The sequence below is a fragment of the Melospiza melodia genome, chromosome 2 (assembly GCF_035770615.1).
Source record: "Melospiza melodia melodia isolate bMelMel2 chromosome 2, bMelMel2.pri, whole genome shotgun sequence".
In the NCBI taxonomy this organism is placed as follows: domain Eukaryota; kingdom Metazoa; phylum Chordata; class Aves; order Passeriformes; family Passerellidae; genus Melospiza; species Melospiza melodia.
The window spans coordinates 56,722,736-56,745,118 of record NC_086195.1 but is presented as its reverse complement, the minus strand read 5'-3'; the positions used below and the strand labels follow the sequence as shown (position 1 = coordinate 56,745,118).

Here is a 22,383-nt window from a genome sequence, read left to right as displayed (position 1 = left end):
GAGAGGAAAAAATGCTGATCTAGACTTTGTGAACTTCAGTGACACGTGAGAAATTATTGAATAAGCGAGAGACAAGATGCAGCTCTAGATTAAAATGTCTGTAGTTGGGTTGTCTAGGAGTTAGGTGAGGGGAAAAGAAACCCTGTAGTATGCTCAAATGAGGTTTATCAGACTGTGGTGAAGGTCCTAGTGTGTTCCTGCTGTTGCAGTTGGTTTTATGACTTGGTATGAAGTAGAGGAGTGTGTTATTAAGGCTAGAGGCATGGTCAGTGCAGAGGAAGATGAGTCTGCTTATACAGGAAAAACTGCCTGACTTTGAGAGTCAATAGAAATTAACTGAAGCATCACGGAGCAAAGAGTGGAATGTAGCAGGTATTTAGAGACTGAGGCATTTTTCTGCCAAGTGGCAGCATGTTAGATGGAAAATGACTGATGAGGGAAAGAATTCCCTTAGTGAAGTGATCCTGTGCTGTGGCAGGTGACATACATTCAGCAGAGACAGTAAACTACTAATGCCATCTCTCAGGACATGGGCAAGACTTTCTCTGGTGTCCAGTCACATTTGGGCTCTGCCACCTGTGCCTTCCTTGAGGGATGAGTGCCCCCCTTGGTGGAGAGGGGAAGTTCACAGGAGAAGGGAAACTAGGCTGGGTTGTTCAGCCTGCCTGACTGAAGGCACAGATTGCTCTCTGCTGATACTTCTGGGGACTGTGCATGGGAGAGAGATAGTATAACAAGAACAAGAAATCTAACCCTGAATTTAGGAAATGTTTTTCAGCTACCCGCAGAAGGCAACATGGGAAGAAACATTTAATAAGAATGGTAACCAGAAAAATGTAACTAATTTCAAGGATGTGTTTGAGCTCAAGGCCAGGATTATGACATGACTTCCTACATGCTTTGGTTTTGTTCAAATTAACACTGTGGTGCTGGGGATGATTTGTAAACTCAAGAAGTTCTACAGACACACAAAAGGAACTAATGAACCAGTAGCCTGTTTCCCATTCCTGCAGCAACCAGAGATACTCTTAGACCATGAAGGTTCCCCAGTGCTTCTCCTTGAGTGCTCTGTGTGAGTGAGAGAATGACTCTCTCTGAGGGAGGGGACTGAGAGAATATCCATATTACCCTTGGAGCAAGCACAAATCATAGCATTCTCGTGACTGGTTTAGTTCTAGTATCCCTGTTAGAAAGCAAAAGACAGTGTGTTTTGTTGGTATTGTTGTTATGGAATAAATTTAGATGGCTGTGTAATATTTGCATATAAAGTCTTGAAATCCAAGCAGCGTAACTTCAGTTCTCATTTGCAGTCCTCCCCTTTTCTGTTGCTCAGGTTGCTATGGGACACTGGGGATGGAGTCTGGGGTGATTCCTGATTCCCATATCACATCATCATCAATTCTCGAGTGGCCTAACCAAACAGGACAAGTAAACATTTGGAAACCTGAAAATGCCAGACTAAAAAGGATTGGACCTCCTTGGGCTGCTTTTATCAGTGATGAACATCAGTGGTTGCAGATTGACTTGAATAAAGGAAAGAAAATAACAGGTAAGTGAATCTGATGTGACTTCTCAGCAGCATTCAAAATTTTTGGTTACTGATATTCTTTTTTCCAGTGTTGGGCCTTAGATAAAGCTCAGGTGTCACTTAATTACCATTACACTTAATTTGCTTCCATGTCCTAGCTAACACACTGAGGAGCCTGGAGCTGAAGAGATGTAGTTTCATAGACATCTCTTCCCTCAGAATTTGTTGAAGTGTTTCCCGTGATTTTATTGGATTCTTGATTCTTCCCTTTTCCTGCTCATTGACTCCTTGGAGATGCAGATCAAAATCTAGTCAGCTCAGCCTGCTGGTACCTCTGATGCAGGTGTAGTGACTTGTTTCTTAGATTTTCCCTAGTGCCTGTCATGACCACAGTGACTCCAATATCAACACTGAGGTGTTGGCATTTTGGGTTTAATCTCCAGGGTAGCTGTGCAGCAGTTGTACCTGCAGTGCCAGTGTTACTGTTTTCTGGTTTAATCCTTCAGTGATTTGCTGTTGTTAATGGGCATGTTTGTCATCTGATGTAAATCAAAATAAATTGGATTTAGGTTCAGTGCTTCATAGTGTCTAGGGCTTTAAGGCTATTGTGAAACATGTTCCACTGATCAGTTGGTGTTTGTCTCTTTCCAAAATGCCTGAGTTGGTCTCTGTAACCTCAGCTGCATACTTTGCTATCAGCAGCGTGGCTTGCTATCATTAAGCATCTTGGATTTACCAGTTGCCTTTGTTATTTCCTCCCTGGAGACTCTTTGGATTTTGCATTACTCCTCTAATTCTTGTGCTAACAAGCCTTTCCAAAAAAGCTTTACTGTATGAGTTGTGCTGCAGAGCTGCAGTTTTTTCAATGGTGCCTTTAGGTTGGCAGTACAAGAGCAGGGAAAAGCTGTGTCAGCAGCTGGAGACAGGAGTGAGCTGTGGTCAAATGAAGGGTTTCCATCAAGAAGTGGGGTGTGGGTGAAAGGGCTTAGCAAGGTTATACCATGAAAATTAAAATACAAAGTAAGTACAATGAGTTGACTAAGTTTCAGTCACTGGAAGCTTCACACCTGGCCCTTTGGATAAACTTCTTGAAGTTAACTGGACCAGTTAAGACTCTGCATTATACAGCTCTGGATTCAAAAACCAATCTGTTAATTTTTACGAAGTGGTACCTGTTTTTTGTCCTTACTGGGTGCCTTAATTTTCACAGGTATTATAACTACTGGATCAACTTTAGCAGAGCACTACTATTATGTCTCAGCCTACAGAATTTTATATAGCGATGATGCACAGAAATGGACAGCATACAGAGAACCTGGCATGGGTAAAGATAAGGTAAAATTACCATATACTTTCTAGGTATGTTCTAAGGAGATTTCACAATTGTAAATATAAGTCAATTTCGGTATGGTGAGGAATCATTAAATAACTTTCACTTTCAGTGTTATTTTGAATCATAAAGAGCAGATAAGCAGAGGAAAATATGACAATATGCAAATATGTAAGGATTTGAACAGTTCTAAAATTCAGGTGTTATTTTTATTAGTATTTGGGGTGGGAACATTCTATACAAGAAACTTCTGTTGCCACTGGTAGGTTTTCTGGTACTGCATCTCTTCAAGAATAATTCTATTTCTTTTAAAACAGGCTATGTGTTTTAAAATTAAGCTTTACTTTTTTATCCTCTTATGGTTAGAATAAATGTAATGAGTTTTTTTCTATTTCAAGATAGCAGATTTTCTCTCTGCCATCACCTCGCGTGATACAGGTTTACTTTTGAATGCATCTGCTTGCAGGGTTCTCCCTTTTAGCTTGCCCGACTAGCTGGGAGGTGCTAGTCCCTGTCTTTTTGAAACATGTTTGGAATTCCTAACATTTTTCAGGAGACTAGAAGCTTTTCCAAGCCTTTCCTGTAGTCTTTTTTGCAAATACCTTTTAGAGATTTGGCAGTACTCAAGAAAAACTTTTCTTAATTTTTCATGGATTAAAAAAAGAGTAAATGCTTGCATTGGAGAAGAAGGACAAATGAGAGTTGCAGTGTTGGAAAAGCTTTGTTTAACAGCACAGAGAGAAGTGGAAAGAGTTTGATAATAAAAAGACTATGAAAGTGATTTCTCATTAAAAAGTTAGTGCTGTATTGAGCTCAGAAGCAAATTATTTTTTAATGCAAAAGTTAGGGTAACAAAAAATACAGAGCTGCAGGTAAGGTTAAGTTACTTCTGTAACACTGGATGTCAAAAGCTTGACTGATAAAAGCCTGGAGTAAAGATCTTTACTGTTAATCTTTCTTGAAGGTAAGAGTTGATTTTGATTCTTTTTGCCCTTGCGGTTACATGCTCAGCCTCAGAAACCTGACATGAGATTCAGCTTTCAGAGTTGTGTCCCTGCTCTGTAACATCTGCATATATTGCTTGGGCAGCCAGATGTGCCTTCTTTTGGTGCTGGCAAGCATAGCACGAGCAAGGATACAGTACAGCAATTCAGTCTGGGTGCCTCCCCTCAGGAAGTCACCTCCCTTATTTTGCTTCTCACTTGCATCCTTACCAAAACAAAAAATTTGTTTTGGTAAGGATGCTACAAGCCTGTCATTGAAAAAAAAAAAAATCAAAAAATCAAACCAAAACAAACTAGTAAGGGAAAAGTGGCTGTAAATTAGAACCCAGTCTGCTGTGGGCACATGAACTTCAACTACTTGGTGTTACTTATTTCCAAAATAGCATCATAGGCTTGCCCCTGCATTTACTGTGTCTTCATTTGATGCTACTGAATATATTTGAGAACAGGAAGCTTAAATTCAGAGCAGGCACTTGTTCTGAATGGATAGTTTCCTGGAATAATTATTTCAGGCCTCTTGGGATATTCTAGTCATTTTTTTCAAAAACTCAGCAGTGCAATACAAAAATCTCTTCTCTCATGTATCAAGATTGAAACAGCAGTGATAACAGAGATGTGCTAAAAGCTCTCAACTGCTTCATGTTATGCAGACATATAATCTGCTGCACAATGCAGTGCTTATCTTTAAGAATGGCAGGGTGCTTTATTTCTTACCAAGTGGTGTGAGTGAGAAGAAAACTCCTTGTAATACTGACTTTTTTCAGGCAAGTGCCATAATTGTGTTTTGCATTGTGTCCACCATGATTTGCAGTGTCTATATCGGTGCTTCAAATGAAAGAACTTGTTCACTGTCATCCCAGTGGTGACCTGTGTTGCAACAGCACCACAGAGCTGCATGTGCAGGACCAAAGCCTCACTGCTGTGCACGAGCATGAAGAGGCAGCTCACTTCCTACCAAAAGACATGGTGCCAAACCAGTCTTCCTGAAGGAGGGGGAGGGTTGGAGTACTGGGCCAAGCTGCTGTATTGTTTTAAGCAGCTCAGGAGTGGCAAACCCGCAGTTGGCTGTAAATCTGTCAGTGTGCTTACACTGCATCTCACAGGGACTCTGCTCACTGCTTTTAAACTTCAGCCAGACTCATTGTGTGTTGTCACATTTTGATGAGTTCTTTGTGTGCAAGGATAGCAGTGAAGGACCAGCTTGAGCTCATCCTTCACGCAAAGTCTGTGCTCTTCTCTTCAGAACCTCATGGCTCAGTGTGAGACTGAGGAGAGCTTTCACATTCTGAACCTCAATTCTTCTATTTTGTTGTGGCTCAGCACTTGCAGGCAACAGCCACGAGAGGACAGTGTGGTTCCACACTTGAGGGTGCCCCCCAGTGCTTTCTAAGGACAGGCTGTGCTGAACTGCTGGACTGTGTGAAGGCACCATTTAATTCCACCTTGCAGTGTCACAAGTCCTTGCTATCCCTGTATATTTGAAGACTAAGCGTAAAATACCAAGAAGGAGTTAGAATGACTCGGTGCCATAAACATGTGTGTAACAGTAGGCTGTGCCTGGGGAGCATCATTAGGATATTCCATGGTACCTTTACTCTGAACTGTGTAGCTGTGTGCATATACATCTTTCTTTGTTTTATTTAGTTGTAAACGTAATAGGGCAGGCAGCAGCGCTGTTCTGGGGTGAATTGAATCCTTCACTGTTTATTCTTCCTCAATAAAACATCAAAATTGGTAGTACTTACTCAATTACTATTGTATTTGTAGAACGTAATGTTTCTCTCTTTTTTTCTCCTTCTTTTCTAGATATTTCAAGGGAATACTGAATTGTACCAGGAAGTTCGCAATAATTTCATTCCACCTATAATTGCGCGTTTTTTTAGGATTAACCCCTTAAAATGGCACCAGAAAATTGCAATGAAAGTAGAATTGCTAGGATGTCAGTTTAGTATAGGTAAGACAACTGAAAACTTTCAATTGTGCAAGACAAGAAGTGAAACTATTAAGGTTGTACATGAAATTACTAAGATTAAAAGTTACATCATGGGTTTATTTTTGATAAGTACTTCTTGGCTGCGTAATCCTTCTTTAATTGGTATTTAAAGGTTATCCAAAAGTTACCTTAACCAGAAAAATACTGAATTTAGGTGTACACAAGGTAATTTACAAAATAAGTGTGTCATAAGATGCCAATCACTTGCTTTTCATGTCATGGATTCCTGGTAGGGGGTTTCCTCGTTATATGACATGAACAAAAGCTTTCTAGCAAACTCTTCCAGCTGTCTTCTCCTGAAAATGAGATATGGAAAACTAGCACTCAAAGAACTTGCCTTATAAATCCTTTTCTTCTGAAGGTCGTGCTCCTAAAATCACTTTGCCAGCACCACCTCAGAACAAGAATGATAAGAATGCTGACTTCATGGATGACTTCATTCATTCAGTGAAGACTTCGCTGCAGACAGATAAAACAACTTTCACACCTGAGATAAAAAACACTACAGTGACTCCAAGTGTAACCAAAGGTATCCATTGTTAAACAGTGAAAATGTTTGGAGCTCCTTATAGTGATTTGACGTATACTAAATGTGCTTTCTGCATTGAAATTTTCTCAAAACAACAAATTACAGCAGGTTGTCAATATTTTATTTCTAGTATTTACCAGTTATTAAATACACAAATGATAAAAGTTGTGCAGTTGTATGCTGCATGAGGAAACAAAACCAATCTGCCAAGTAATATATATATAATATAAACGTATATAAAATATATATTTTATAGATATATAATAGTTCCGTCTTCCAGAGCTTGTTCAAGCAGTGTTCAGCTTTTTATCACTGAACAAACTTTGTCAGAAGGAAAAGTTGTAACTTGGACTTCCCGTCTGAATTAATCAGGTGTAGCTGTTCTAATTTCTTAGAACAAAATACCTTTGATGTAGCAAATCTTCTCTGGAGCAATTCTTTTGAAGTGAAATTTGAAAAATGTCACCTGGCATAATCATTTTGTTTATCAAAGAAAATGGTCAGAAAAGGGAGCAAAGTCACTGCAGATGTGGGCACTGCTGAAGTGTCCTTTGGATGGCAGGGGACAGGATCACACACAGACCCAGCACTGACTGATTGGGATTAACTGTTAAGGTACTGTAGAATTTACTTCTTAGATGAAGTTTGAACTTATAAGGTGACATTAAGGGATTTTCTGCATAAATAATAGAATACATTATTGTAACAGAAAAACCATATATTAAAACAAACTGATTTTGATGAAAAACCCTGCAAAGCCACCAGCTTTGCATGCATGTCGAAGAGCCAGATGTTAATTGAAGTTGCGCTGTGGGAGCATCCAGCAAAGTAGCTTAGCTGGGGGATCTGTTGTGATGGACACTAAACGTTAAAACTGTGTGCTCTACTCAAGTAATTTTCAAATCAAAAACTGATTTATGAGAAGCTCTTTCTCTCTGACACCACTTAATTTAATGGCTTTCAGATGTGGCATTGGCAGCAGTTCTGGTTCCAGTGCTGGTGATGGTCTTCACTACCCTGATTCTTATCTTAGTTTGTGCATGGCATTGGAGAAACCGGTAAATTAATAGATGGATGAAAGTGCTTTAAATGTCTGTTAGCCTGGTGTGTGGGAATGAAATGCTGCATGTATTGCTGTGGGAACTCTGTGGTCTGCACTTGTAGAAAGAATTGCATTCTTTCTGAGAAAAAAAATCACTTGACTAGCGAGGACATAACAGCTTTTTGTAACTTTTTTCATTGGAAATGCTTTGACTGAAAACTGGTTTCTCTGTTAGCAGCAGACTGGTGATGGGAAGCCAGGTTACTGGTGCTAACACATTAAATTTGAGGACCAGTTACAGCCAAGGTGATAGTTGCTGAGCATTACTTATTGCATCTTTTGATAAGCAGACTAGTTAAAATAACACTTTTTTCCTTTTTTTTTCTCACAGCAAGAAAAAAACTGAGGACACATATGATCTACCTTACTGGAATCGCGCAGGTAACAAAATGGTTTTTTGAAGCCATTTGTTCAGTGGTTTTTTGTTTGATGTTTATTTCACATTGCGCTTACAGTTTCCACTAGCAGAAATGCTAGTGGAAACTCTAATGCTAACTGAGGGAGGCATAACAAACTGAATTTCTTTTGTGGACCGACTAAATTGTACTGCTTCTTTCTCTGATTTCTTTTTTTTTTTTATATAGTAAAATGTCATGTCTCCTGTTAGATCTCACCACTTCAGGGTTTTTTGTGAACGAAGTAGAAAACCTTTTAATTATGCAACACAAGGAGAAAAATTAATTTATAAGGAATGTCTCTATACATTTGATAACCATTTATTTGGTACTTTTTTGTCCTGGAAAAAAAATCTTTTATCTTAGCGTATAAGTTGGGTCAAAAATTTTGTTTTCATTGCCCTAGTAAGCACGTGGGATTTAGGTATATCTTCTAGCCAACTGTCTTGTGCCTCATAAACTTAAGATCAGACAATTGCACCAGGCAGCTCTTTGCAATGGTCCTGAAACCACCTGTGCCCCAGGTGCAAAGGGTAGCTGCAGCTGTTGGGTTGGTACTGCTGTGTGTGCTTCGCTTCTTCAGCCTCTGTTGAAAACTTGCACACCTGTGTGCCTGCTCACTGGCAGTCTTAAGTATGTCTTACGCTTTAGACAAGGAACCTTTTAATCTCTTTCATTTACTACGTATCTGTTTCTGATAGCTCACAGCTCTGATGTCTTAGGGTATTACTCAAAATCGTGATAATTGAGTTATTTACCTATTTCAACAAAATACAAGCTTTGTGAAAAGTATTTTATTAGCTTAAAATACAGTATATATGCAATCTTGTGTGGGTTTTTTTGCTTTTTTAAATTCATGTGAAGGATGGTGGAAAGGGATGAAGCAGTTTTTCCCGATCAAATCAGCAGAACATGAAGAAACTCCTGTATGCTACAGCAGCAGTGAAATCAGTCGCCTAAGACCAAGAGAAGTCCCAACAATGTTGCAGACAGAGTCTACAGGTACTTTGTGGGCCATGTTTATATATATATATATATATATATATATATATATATATATATATATATATATATACACATATATGTATATATATGTATATATATGTATATATATGTATGTATGTATGTATGTATGTATATGAATGACATGCCAAAAATGTCAGGAATCTGGCTACATTTAGTTATTTCCTGGTTTTGGAGGGGCACGGAGGAGAAATGAGTCATTCTGTGGATAAGCATATCTCTTAAAATGCAGGCTTTTTTGTGTCTGCTCTCTCATTTCATGTGCTATAGATAGACACTTGCCCAAGTTAATGCAGTAGCTGAAAGGTTGCTTACTTGTTTTTAAACCTCATAAAGGGTGAAAGAATTCTTTTGGTTTTTTTTTCATGCACTGGAAATAGTTTTGTCACAGTATTTTTATGCAAAAATTTGAAATATGGCACTTGATTCTCTATCTTTACTCTATGGGTTAAATCACACTTGGGATCTGGAAAAGGAGAGTTTATGGATAGCTCCGAATACCCTTTCCCTGGTGAGCTAGGCATGGTAGGAGGATGACTGAATGTGCCTTTGATTCTGCACTTACCTGCTGATGGCAGAATTGGGCAGATGTGCAGGAATTACAGCTTCATTGCAGGCAGAATTAGCTTTCTTGTTTTGCTGCTTGTCTGTTTTACCCCAGCTACTCAGGCTTTTCACCTCCAGCTTTTGTAACTCAGATTATCTGTTGAGCTAAAATATCTCAGACTACATGCAGGTTTCCCCTCAAAGGACAAACACTCCACCCCAAGGACCACTTTTTATCGAGATCTAGGCAGAACAATTTTATTTAAACCTAATGTAAATAGAAGAACACTTCAGTCTGCTTCGTTTACAGGCAGATTTGCAGCATGGGAAGTTGCAGCTCACTTGGGAAGAAGTATAAATCTGAGAAGTGGAGATGTTTTGGTTTTGGCTATCTCAAAGACTTTACCTATTGGGTGGAAAGGAATCCTTTTCCAAAGCAATTGGCATTGGTGGACAGAGATGGACCACTGGTTTGATGTAGGATAGTGATCTCTGGCAGACTATTGACAGGCTGTATTTAATGTGATGCCACTATAAAACAACCCCAGTAAGTGTATTTATGTTTTGTTTTGTTGGGGCTTGCAACACAGAATATGCTCAGCCTCTGGTACGGAGAATTGTGGGCACACTTCACCAAAGATCAACCTTCAAACCAGAGGAAGGAAAAGAAGCCAGTTATGCTGACTTGGACCCTTACAATTCCCCCATCCAAGAAGTTTACCATGCCTATGCCAAGCCACTGCCCGTAACCGGACCTGAGTATGCGACTCCAATAATCATGGACGTGTCCAGCCATCCCAGCACCCCTCTCGGCGCTCCTTCTGTTTCCACCTTCAAAGCTGCTGGAAATCAAGCTTCTCCACTGGTTGGAATGTGCAATAAACTGTTATTCAGGACAGACAGTGCATCCTCAGCACAGGCACTGTACGATATACCAAAGGGGCAGCCAGGGCCTGGCAGTGCCGACCAGCTTGTGTACCAGGTGCCACAGAGCGTGGCCCTTCCCACTGTGAGTAAGGATGAGCAAAGTTAGTAGGGTAGAATGATGGCTTGTTTCTAAAAGCCAGTTCCATAAAGCTCACAGCTTCAATTTTTTAATTCCATTGTTTTGGTATTGTTAGTCTTAAATAATACAACATTGAACCAAAAGACTTGGTATGCGAGGTCTGGGAAAACTGTGATTCTGCTTTTCCTTAAGCTGTATGGACAATTAACAGCTTGTCTCCTGCAAAACTGTGGACTTTTTTATTACTACTGTATAATTGTCTGTCAGACATGAGAGAAGAACTCTTCATGATTAGCTCCAGTAATTCATAGATGTGATAAATTAGGAGAAACAATTTAAGTACAAAAGCCAGTTATTTCTTCCCAATGGTACTATTTTTTGGGGGGGGGGGGGGGGGGGAACCCACCTCAATACCCAAAGCTCTTAATTTCTGTGCAAGCACTACAGTTTCTAAAATTCCTCTTTTCATTGTAAAATGTCTGCACAACTTTGGACTTGACAAGCTGCTATCAGGACTGATGGCAAAAATCCCTTTAGCTTCATGACATAAAATAGTTTTGATTCTGAATTACATTATTTCAGCTTTTGTTAATAGAATTGGCAGTTTTCAGCTAGCTGTGTGTTCCTCAGAAGGTTCCTGCCTTTTTGGTTAGGTTAGCCTTCTAAAACTAGAAGATGCTGTCTTGTATAATCTCTTTTCTGCCTCTTCACCTTAAGCCACTCAGTTGTATTTCTTCCTAGGCATCCAGGAGGCACAGACTGACAAAGCAAACTACCTGGGAACTGCTTTTACATTATTCCCTATGCTTGTGAGGGCCACTTGAATATCATCTGCCTCCAAGTCAGACTTCTCTAATGCTCTGTGCAAGAAGCATTCAGATCTTGGAGGTGACTTGCATTGAGAAAGACCCTGCCCTGCCCTCCCCTCCCCCAGAGTGTCCATTATTCTGTGTTCAGGTGTGAGCTTATACAAAAAAGATCTGTACATACTTTTGTGAGTGCTTAAGGAAGCACACAAATATTCTAATGGTGCACAGTTTGTGTTAGACATGCATTTAGCATGTATGGTATGTTTTAGCACAACTGCGAAATTTAGCCTTAGGGCTTTTTTTATGATTGTTCTTATTAGAAGCATGAAAGATTCCAAAACTTTTGCAAATGAATGAGTACTATTCCAAAGAGTCCATTTCAAACTTATTTATTGAAATTTGTGTCGTTTGACTGTTCCAGTGTTCTGTACTATGAAAATATCCTAATCAGTCATTTACTGGGGTAATGTAGACTCATTTTAGCTAGGTTATCACAAAATGAAAACAGTCGGAATGACATATTTTTTATCTTGTTAGGAAAAATCCCCACAGCTTTCTCACCTAAGTAGGAGAAAACTCCACTATAAAAATGCTCTATTTTTCTAACAGCACTATTGGAAGGGTGCTGAATCAACGCAGACATGTGGACCCCCTCCCTACACAGTAGCCCAGTTTTATGGACTTCAGGTGTTACTGTTTGTTCGTGATGAAATTCAAAGCGTTGTTTACTGCCCAGGTCCTTAAATGCTGCGGACAACGTCTGAATGGAAGCTGCAGTGCTGTTCAAGGGGCTGCCACCATGCCTTATCACCAGTAAAGTATCCTCACTTACCCCTGAAAATCTGTTTGTAGAGGGGCTGTATATAAACTCTGGAGTCAAAAATCACTTGTGGCCTGTTCAGCATCTAAAATATGATCTTATGTAGAATCATAGAATGGCTGGGGTTGGAGACCTTAAAGATCATCTACTTCCAATCCCCTGCCATGGGCAAGGACACCTTCCACTAGGTCAGAGCTCCACTAAACTTGGTCTTGAACACTTCCAGGGATGGGAGTATGCATAATTTCTTTGAGCAACCTGTTCCAGTGTCTCACCATCCTCACAGTAAAGAATTTCTTCCATTTATCTAACCTAAACTTCCCCTCTTTCAGTCTGTACTTATTTCCCCTTATTTTGCCACTGCAGTTTGGGACAAGGAGTCCCTCTCCAGCTTCCCTATGGGTTCCTTCCGGTACTGGAAGGTTGTAATGAGGTTCCCACACAATCTCCTTTTCTCCAGGCTGAGCAGCCCCAACCTTTCTGGTCTGTCTCCACAGGGGAGGTGCTCCCGTCCTCTTACCAACCTCGTGGCCTCCTCTGGACTTGCTCTAGTAGTTCCATGTCCTTCTTATATTGGGGGCACCAGAGCTGAGTGCAGCACTCCAGGTAGGGTCTCACCTGAGCAGAGGAGAATCTATCACCCTTCTGTCCATCCTCCTCTTGATGCAGCTCAAGATCCCATTGGCTTTCTGGGCTGTGAGAGCACATTGCTGGCTCATGTTGAGTTTTTCATCAACCATCACCCCTGTCCTTCTCTACAGGGCTCCTCTCAGTCACTTCTCTGCCCAAGCTGTCTGTGAGCCTGGGGTTGCCCTGACTCAAGTGTAGGACATTACCTTTTTCAACTCCAGGAGGTGCCACCTCTCAGGGCTGTCCAGTCCCTCTGGATGGCATCCCTTCCCTCCAGCATGTTGATGGTGCCTCACAGTTTGGTGCTGTGGGCAAACTCACTGAAGGTGTGCTCAATCCCACTGTCCCTGTCACCAACAAAGATGCTGAACGTTCTCTGTGCTACCTTGAAGCCAGTTGTAGAATTTCTGATCATTCATTCTCATTAATTGAGAATGACATTTTTTAGTTATTTGTTTTAGAGCTTCGTGTCTTAAGCCTGAATGTGAATGTAAGGATGGTAAATAAGACCCATTTGTGAACAGCAAATTCCTGCCTATGATTGTACTTTTTTGTTGCTGCAACTTTTTCTGACTGACGAAACTAGTCTGCAATCTTTGTAGTTTTGCTTAAACATGTAAGTAACTGTTCCTAGCTATCAGCAGCAACTATGACTGAAATTATCTGAGCTGGTTTTATTTCAAGGAGTGGGAAGTTCTTACTTTCCACTAAGATGTGACAGTACGGTTACAGCCAAGTTAAGAATCTTTTCCGTTCTCAACCTGTACCAGTTTAGGCTTAGAAAAATTAATTTATCATAAAAATAAATGGATGTCAGTATAAATAACACACCTGGATTTGATTTTTACTGCAGACCAGGAATGGTAGAACTGTGGAGAGCTAAAGGCTAAGGTGTTGTAAGAATTATGCTGTTTCTCTGCAGTGGGTTATTTTTTAAGCAAACATAATGCAATTTCATTCTCTGAGGAGCATAAGCTGTTAAAGAAATGGATGTTTTTAAAATGCAAGCCCCTTTTTGGAAGGAATTTGGTCCTAGGTTTTGCTCCTACTTCAGACTTTGGACATGTTGTCCACTAGGGGCAAGATACATTTGAACATGTAACAGTTGGGTTTAAATTGCGTGGCACACTAAGACTAGAATTTCCCTGTGTACAATAAAGGGAAGGTACATTTCATGGATCTCTCTTACATGTGAAGACATGTATATAAAATGTATTTCAATCTTATTTGGCTTGAATATTCTCCCAGAATGTATGTTCTTACCTCAGCATGTATTGTAGTTGCTCAGTATCTGTATATGTTGCTAGGACTTAGACTGTATAAATAGTGAGGGGATTTTATATGTTAAAAAGTATTTTAAATAAATTGTATGTACCTATTACTCAGTCTGTTTGCTGTTAACCCCTACCTTGTATCTGATTCATCTGCAGTCTGGAAATGCCAGGGTTGTTTGTGAGTTACATGGGATCATGCTCTGTCTCCAACAGTTTCTTGGCAGCAGGTGGGCTGGTCCCTGTCCCCAGTCAGCCCAACCCCTCTGCACTGCTGGAGAGGCTACTGGTTCAGTCTTCAACCAGACCATGGCTATTGCCAGTTACTGAGTAAAGCTGATGCTGCTTGTGCTTTTTCATCTTCATATGAATTCCAGCACTGCACTGCCTCATACAAAGAACTCAGTCATAATTACTCTTTGACAAGTAAATGTAGTTTGAGTTCGCAATATCTCATCTTGTCTTCTGCGCCACCTGTGGCCAGTGAATGCACAGAAACCACCTAAGATAAAGAAAACAATGACAACAAGTAGTAGCCCCCCAGTGAGTGGAGATTCTAAAAGAGGGATACCCATCCAAACTATTTCAGCAGACAGTCTGTGGATAGGTACGTGTGGCTTGCCCTAGTGTCAATGCACTGGCTGCTGCTCCACACCATTCCCGTGGAGTGGTCTGTCAGTTAGAGCCTGCTGTCCTTCTTTTCCAGTTGAGATGTCCAAATCTCTGGGGCCTTAGAGACCTTGACCTTAGAGTGTGATGGATTCAGCTGTCTTGATGGCTGTTTCTGTAGTCAGTAACACTTGGAAAGTTCCATGCCACTTTGGCACCATTGGTGCATCTTTCCACTCCTTAAGCAGGACTAAATCCCCTGGTTGGATGTTATGAACAGACAAAGTCCAAAGGCAGGGACTATGCCAACTGAGCTTCTGGTTGAAGGGATTTCACGAGAGACGGTATCCTGGCCACATATTCTTTTAAATATACATCACTTACCTCTACATCCTGATAGGTTGAGAATTACCTGGGTGAGGAATTCCAAACAGTAATTCAAAGGAAGAGAACTGATTCTCTCTTCTGGGTCTGGCCTCCATTCTTGCCAAAGCCAATGGAAAAAGCCCTACCCATGGCATCTTGGTGCCTATTACCAGCTTCAAAAGGTGTTTCTTTATTTCGCTCTTCATTTTTTTTCTACCTGACACAAGCTCTGTGCCAGGGAATATGGAAGATCCATTGTTTTCCTGAAGTAGCCATAACCCCTTGAAGGAACTTTCCTGTAAAATTAGCTCCGCTGAGTCTGTTGCTTCTACAATCCTGTATCTTGGAATAATTTGTTTCAAAAATACCATAATGATGTGACACTGTAGCTGTGGAAGGAGTTGGGAATGCTTCTGGCCACCTTGTTAGGTGGTAATACTATTATCAGAAGATATTTAAGCCTTCCCACTTGGGACATCTTGGTAAAATCCACTTAGCATTTTTAGAAGGGGCATACAGCCCGAGGCCTCCCTCCCCTGGCAGCTTTCTTGGTAACCCTGTCACTGGCTTCCGCACAAATCAAGCAAACTTTAACAGCTGCTTTTGCCAGACTAAAAAGATTCACAGCAAAATACATCTTGAGGAAGGCTTCTGCCAATCCTCGAGAACTCCAATGATTCCCTTCATGAAGTTGTTATAATATTTGTATGGCCAGAGCTTCTGGTCTCCATTGTTTGCCATCCCTTGTAAACCAATTATTCCCTTTTTCTCTCTGCCTCACTCTTTTTAAATATCTCCAGCTCCTCTGGTGGAAAAGACAGTTTCTCTGGCAGTGATTGAGTCACTGGGAGCAAAGAGAGGGTCTTTGAGAGTTCTGGCAAAAGTATTCCTTTGAGTTTCTTCATCCGCCAGTCAATTGCCTATTGCCTGCTCCAAGTACCTTGCCTGATGTCCCCTAATGCACATCATTACCCCTCTTTCTGGTAAATTCACCAGCTCCAAGAGAGGAGTAATTAAGCTGTCATGCACTAATATTTTTTCCCCTGCAAGTTAAACCTCTTTCCTCCCACAGATTTCTAAATGTGAATGCCACTCCACATGCAAGCTTAGAATCAGTATGAATGTTAATTCACAGCAACATCCTCCCTTCTTCTAATTCCCCTCCCTTGATTATTGCGTTTCCTGTAACTCGCTTCCCTACCTGTGAAATGCTCATTAGTAAATGCATTTCCTCCATTAAGCCAGGGGGTGTCTCCTAAATTTTCCCTAAACCAAGTCGGGAGATCTGCCATTTGAATGCAGTCATGGGTTTCTTCCCGGACCCCCTCTCGAGGACTGTTCAAAGTCCTTGTTTAACAGGAGACTGGGTTAAACCCTTCCCCACTTCTAAATACTAAATCTTTTTGTTCCATTCAATAAATTTTAGACTGTATTAACCAAGCCGTGGACAACCACTTAGAGGCTTTTTCAGTTCACAAAACTTTAATTTGATGTGACACTTACATGAGTCTCATAAAACATTCTCCTGTCATCAGTTTTTGGGCTTTGGTTTCTACTAAAGCCATAGCTGCACAATTCGGCAGACGATGAGGCCAGCTCCTGACCGGAGCGTGGGTTGTGCCGAAAGACTCCTGGGACAAGTGCATAGCTTCGGAAAACTTCGTAACTTCTTCTTTAGCATCTCCTCTTGCCTATATCTAAGTAAAAAGTTTTTCCACTATGTCTCGCAAGGAGAAACTCTGCTTGTTCAGGAAAAAACATCTCAGATTGTGTTCCAGACGTTGCACACAGGTCTGCAGTGTGCTTCGTAAGGGGCAAAAGAAAAGTTGTCCAAAACTCTTTCATACGAATATTAATGTGAATGTAAAAGGCAGTAGAGTGGCAAGGTGCTGTTGGTAGCTGAGCACAGAATGTCAGTGATGTGCGGCTTTGTTGTTCCCCGTTCGAAAGCTAACACTATCTCCATCTCCCGAAAGAGAAGTGGCTGGCTTCTTGTCTCGAAGAGCATTTTGCCATGTAGGGCATGGCAATGGTCGTGGTGCCCTCGGTAACTCCTGAAATAGGCCATCAAGAGCCGGGCCAAGTGAAATTAGTTTGCCAGGAAAGAGGAGCACGGTTTTTATTCAGGGGCATGTGCTGGAATGGCCTGCTGCCTCCTGAAATTCCACAATACGCAGGATGGTTCCCAGACCCAAGCTGGCACCAGTGCCAAGTCGGGCTGGTTTGACAGTGCCAAGTGGCTCCTGCAATCTACCATCAAGAACCAGAGATGGTGAGTTTAGTTTGCCAGGGAAAAGAACTGAGGTTTGTGTTCATGCGCCTGTGGCTGGAGTGGCCGGCCAGCTCCTGAGAGTTCGCTATACGCAGGAAGGTTCCCAGACCCAAGCTGGCATCAGTTTAAACTCGGGCTGATTTGACAGTGCCAAGTAGCTCCTGCTATCTCCCATCAACAACTGGAGAAAGTCAGTTTGGTTTGCCAGGAAAAAAGAGCAAGGTTTATATCTGGGGGCCTGTGGCTAGAATGGCTTGCTGGGTCCTGAAATTCAGGAATAGGAGGATGGTTCCCAGACCCAAGCTGGCACCAGTGCCATCTCAGGCTGGTTTGACAGTGCCAAGTGGCTCCTGCAATCTGCCATCAAGATACAGGGCAGATGAGTTCTGTTTGCCAAGAAAATGAAGTGAAGTGTTTATCTGGGGGCCTGTGGCTGGAGTGGCCACATGACTCCTGAAATTCCACGATACGTAGGATGGTTCCCAGACCCAAGCTGGCACCAATGCCAAGTCGGGCTGGTTAGACAGTGCCAAGTGTCACCTGCAATCTGACATCCAGAAGTGGGGCAGGTGAATTTTCTTTGCCAGGGAAGAGGACCGATTATTTTCAACGGGAACCAGAGTCCAGGAATGGCCGGCTGGCTCCTGAAATTCCACGATAAGCAGGATGGTTCCCAGACCCAAGGTGGCACCAGTGACATGTCGGGCAGGTTTACGGTGCCAAGTGCCTCCTGAAATCTGCCATTCAGAACCAGGGCAGGTGAGTTTTGTTTGCCAGGGTAAAGACAAGAGGTCTGTGTTTTAGGGCCTGTGGGCAGGAGTGGCCGGCTGGCTCCTGAAATTCCATGATACTCAGGATGGATCCCAGACCCAAGTTGCACCACTACAAATTCGGGCTGGTTTGACAGTGCCAAGTGGCTCCTGCAAACTGCCATCCACAAGCGTGGCAGGTCAGTTTTCTTTGCCAGGGAACAAGGCAGAGGTTTGTGTTTGGGCGCCCATGACGGTAGTGGCCAGCTGGCTCCTGGAATTCCACGATACGCCTCATGGTTCCCAGACCCAAGCTGCAACCAGTGCCAAGTTGGGCTGGTTATATGGTGCCAAGTGGCTCCTGCAATCTGCCATCCAGAAGCTGGGCAGATGAGTTTTGTTTGCCACGGAAAAGTGCCGAGGTTTGTGTTTGAAAACCTGTGGGTATGAGCGGCCGGCTGGCTCCTGAACTTCCACGATATGCAGGATGGTTCCCAGACCCAAGATGGCACCACTGCCAAGCCGGGCTGGTTTGACAATGCTGCGTGGCTCCTGCAATCTCCCGTCCAGAAGCGTGGCAGGTGAGTTTTCCTTGCCAGGGGAGAGGGCCAAGGTTTGTGTTCGAAAGCATGTGGCTGAGAGTGGCTGGCTGGCTCCTGAAATTTCACAATAATGCAGGATGGTTCCCAGACCCAAGCTGGCACCAGTGCCATCTGAGGCTGGTTTTACAGTGCCAAGTGGCTCCTGCAATCTAGCATCCCGAAGCGGGCCAGGTGAGTTTTGTTTCCAAGAAATAGGATCGAGGTTTGTGTTTGTGCGCCTGTGGCCACGAGTGGCCCGCTGGCTCCTGAAATCCCGCGATACACAAGATTGTTCCCAGACCCAAGCCGGCACCAGTGCCAAGTCAGGCTGGTTTGACAGTGCCAAGTGGCTCCTGCAATCTGCCATCCAGAAGCAGGGCAGTTGAGTTTTCTTTGCCAGGGAAGAGGACCGATTATTTTCTTTGGTAACCAGAGTCTGGGAATGGCCAGCTGGCTCCTGAAATTCCACGATATGCAGGATGGTTCCCAGACCCAAGGTGGCAACACTGCCAAGTCGGGCTGGTTTGAGACTACCAAGTGGCTCCTGCAATCTGCCATCCAGAAGCGAGGATGGTGAATTTAGTTTGCCAGGGTAAAGGAGCAAGGTTTTTAGTCCATGGCCTTTGGCCAGAGTTTTTAGCTGTCACCTGAAATTCCGCAATACGCCAGGATGATTCCCAGAACCAAATGGAACCAGTTGCAACTCGGGCTGGTTTGATAGCACAAAATGGCTCCTGCGATCTGCCATCAAGAACCGGAGCAGGTGAGTTTTGTTTGCCAGGAAAAATGATTCAGCATTTCTGTTTGGGGGCCTATGGTCTAGAGTGACCGGCTGTCTCCTGAAAACCCGCAATATGCAGTATGGTTCCCAGACCAAAGCTGGCACCAGCGGCAAGTTTGGCTGGTTTGACAGTGCCAAGTGGCTCATGCAATTGGCCATCAAAAACCAGTGCAGGTGAGTATTCAAAGGAAGATGGCCGAGGTTTGACTTCAGGGGCCTGTGGCCGGGAGTGGCCGGCTTGCTCCTGAAATTCCGCATTACGCAGGCTGGTTCACAGATATAACCTATCACCAATGAAAAGTCAAGCTGATTTGGTAGTACCAGGTAACTACTGCCGTCTCCCATCTAGAACCGGAGCAGATGAGTTTTGTTTGCCAGGGAAAAGGTGCGAGGTTTTCATTCCGGGGCATGTGGCAGGAGTGGCAGGCTGGCTGATGAAATTCCACAATAGGCGGGATGGTTCTCAGACCCAAGCTGGCGCCAGTTGTAACTGGAGCTAGTTTGATAATGCCAAGTGACTCCTGCAATCTGCCGTCAATCATAGGAGATGATGAGTTTTGTTTGCCTGGGAAAAGAGGCGAGGTTTTTGTTCGGGGCCCAAGGCTGGGGTGGGTGGCTGGCTCCTGAAATTCCACAAAACACAGGATGGTTTCCAGACCCAAGGTGGAATCGGTTGCAATGCGGTCTCGTTTGACTGTGCCAAGTGACTCCTGCACTTTTCGATCACAAACCAGAACAGGGGTGTTTAGTTTCCCAGGGAAAATGGGCCAGTATTTCTGTTGGGGCGCCCGCGGCTGGAGTCGCCGGCTGGCTCCTGAAATTCCGCAATACGCGTGATAGTTCCCAGCCCCAAGCTGGCACCAGTGCCCAGTCGGGCTGGATTGACAGTGCCAAGCGGCTCCTGTAATCTGCCATCCAGAAGCGGGGCACCTGAGTTTTGTTTTCCAGGGAAAAAGTGCCGAGGTATGTGTTCGAAAACCTGTGGCCATGAGTGGCTGGATGGCCCCTTAAATTCCATGATACGCAGGATGGTTCCCAGACCCATGCTGGCCCCAGTGCCAAGTCGGGCTGGTTTGACAGTGCCAAGTGGGTCCTGCAAACTGCCATCCACAAGTGGGAAAGGTGAGTTTTCTTTGCCAGGGAAGAGGACCAATCATATTATTCGGGGACCTAGGAAGGGGAGGGGCCGTCTCGCTTCTGAAATTCCATCATACATAGGATGGTTCCCAGACCCAGGCTGACACCCAGGTTGCCCGATTGATAAATGACACAAAACTCGGATAAGTTTTGTGGGTGCTTTATTAAGGGCCCGGGGAACTGGGGGACTCACGTCCCAAAGTCCGAGCCCCCAAATTCACGTATGGGTGCTTCCCTCTTATACATGCGATTCACAACAAAGTCTCCAAGGAACAGTTTCCCGTTCCCCTTGCCTGGTCACAGACCCCTTGTGATACATTCCTTGGTTCACAAACAAGATCATTAATCCTCTGCTTATCTTATTCTAAGAGCATTGTATGCTGCCTCTAGACAGGTTAGCATTCTTACTTCCTTGCACTAGTTTAATTATTTATTAAATCTCTAAGACTACCTGCTAGGTAACACACAAAAACCAACACACACTTTCAATGGCTACAAAACTACTTTTTAACAAACCAGTTCACACACGACTCACTATAATTAAATATTTTGCTAAATTTCATTTCTTTTCCAACAACACCACTGCCAAGCTGGGCTGGCTTGACAATGCCAAGTGGCTGCTTCAATCTGCCATCCAGAAGCGCGGCAGATGAATTTTGTTTCCCAGGGAAAAGGGCTGAGGTTTGTGTTCGGGGGCCTGTGGGTGGGAGTGGCCAGCTAGCTCCTGAAATTCCATGATATGCAGGATGGTTGCCAGACCCAAGCGGGCACCAGTGCTATGTCTGGCTGGTCAGACAGTGCCAAGTGTCTCCTGCAATCTGCCATCCAGAGGCGGGGCAGGTGAATTTTCTTGGCCAGGGAAGAGGACCGATTGTTTTCTTCAGGAACCAGAGTCCGGAAATGGCCAGCTGGCTCCTGAAATTCCATGATATGCAGGATGGTTTCCAGACCCACGCTGGCACCAGTGCCAAGTAGGGCTGGTTTGACAGTACCAAGTGGCTCCTGCAATCTGCCACTCAGAAGAGGGGCAGATGAGTTTTGTTTCCCTGGGAAAAGTGCCAAAGTTTGTGTTCGAACACCTGTGGCAATGAGTGGCTGGCTTGCTCCTAAAATTCCACGATACGCAGGATGATTCCCAGACCCAAGCGGGCACCAGTGCTATGTTGGGCTGGTTTGACAGTGCCAAGTTGCTCATGCAATCTGCCTTTCAGTAGCAGGGCAGGTGAGTGTATTTTGCCAGGGAAAAATACCGAGGTTTGTGTTCGGGGGCCTGTGGGTGGGAGTGGCTGACTGGCTCCTGAAATTCCACGATATGCAGGATGGTTCCCAGACCCACGCTGGCACCTGTGACATGTCGGGCTGGTTTACAGTGCCAAGTGGCTCCTGCAATCTGCCATTCAGAACCAGGGCAGGCGAGTTTTGTTTGCCAGGGTAAAGATTAGAAGTCTGTGTTTTGAGGCCTGTGTGCGGGAATGGCCGGCTGGCTCCTGAAATTCCACTCTACTAAGGATTGTTCCCAGACCCAAGTTGGCACCAGTTTAAATTTGGGCTGGTTTGACAGTGCCAAGTGGCTCCTGCAACCTGCCATCCAGAAGCGGGGCAGATGATTTTTGTTTCCCAGGAAAAGGGCCGAGGTATGTGTCCATGAGTGGCCGGCTGGCTCCTGAAATTCCACGATACGCAGGATGATTCCCAGACCCAAGCTGCAACCACTGCCAAGTCGGGCTGGTTTGACAATGCCAAGTGGCTCGTGCAATCTGCCATCCAGAAGCGCGGCAGGTGAGTGGTTTTTGCCAGGGAAAAAGACTGTATTACTGTGTCTCAGTGGGTTGCAGCTGGTGTGAGATAGACGGTGAACCTGGTTTCTTGATCAGAAGGCTTGGTTTTTTAAGATATCATATA

General features: G+C 43.5%; 1 protein-coding gene across 2 annotated transcripts in view; it reads left to right on the top strand.

Moving 5' to 3' along the window:
- Nucleotides 1-14,096, top strand: part of DCBLD2 (discoidin, CUB and LCCL domain containing 2) — a 44,904-nt gene extending 30,808 nt beyond the window's left edge. The window contains exons 8-16 of one of the 2 annotated variants that reach the window (XM_063148260.1): nt 1,334-1,549; nt 2,739-2,863; nt 5,669-5,816; nt 6,217-6,384; nt 7,349-7,442; nt 7,818-7,867; nt 8,746-8,883; nt 10,041-10,459; nt 12,002-14,096. In XM_063148260.1, the coding sequence (XP_063004330.1) occupies nt 1,334-1,549; nt 2,739-2,863; nt 5,669-5,816; nt 6,217-6,384; nt 7,349-7,442; nt 7,818-7,867; nt 8,746-8,883; nt 10,041-10,459; nt 12,002-12,082 (1,439 nt within the window). In that variant the 3' untranslated portion in view covers nt 12,083-14,096. Of the gene's footprint in view, nt 1-1,333; nt 1,550-2,738; nt 2,864-5,668; nt 5,817-6,216; nt 6,385-7,348; nt 7,443-7,817; nt 7,868-8,745; nt 8,884-10,040; nt 10,761-12,001 lie in introns of those variants that run through there. The other variant, XM_063148259.1, reaches the window with a different exon arrangement.
- Nucleotides 14,097-22,383: the final 8,287 nt, after the last annotated feature.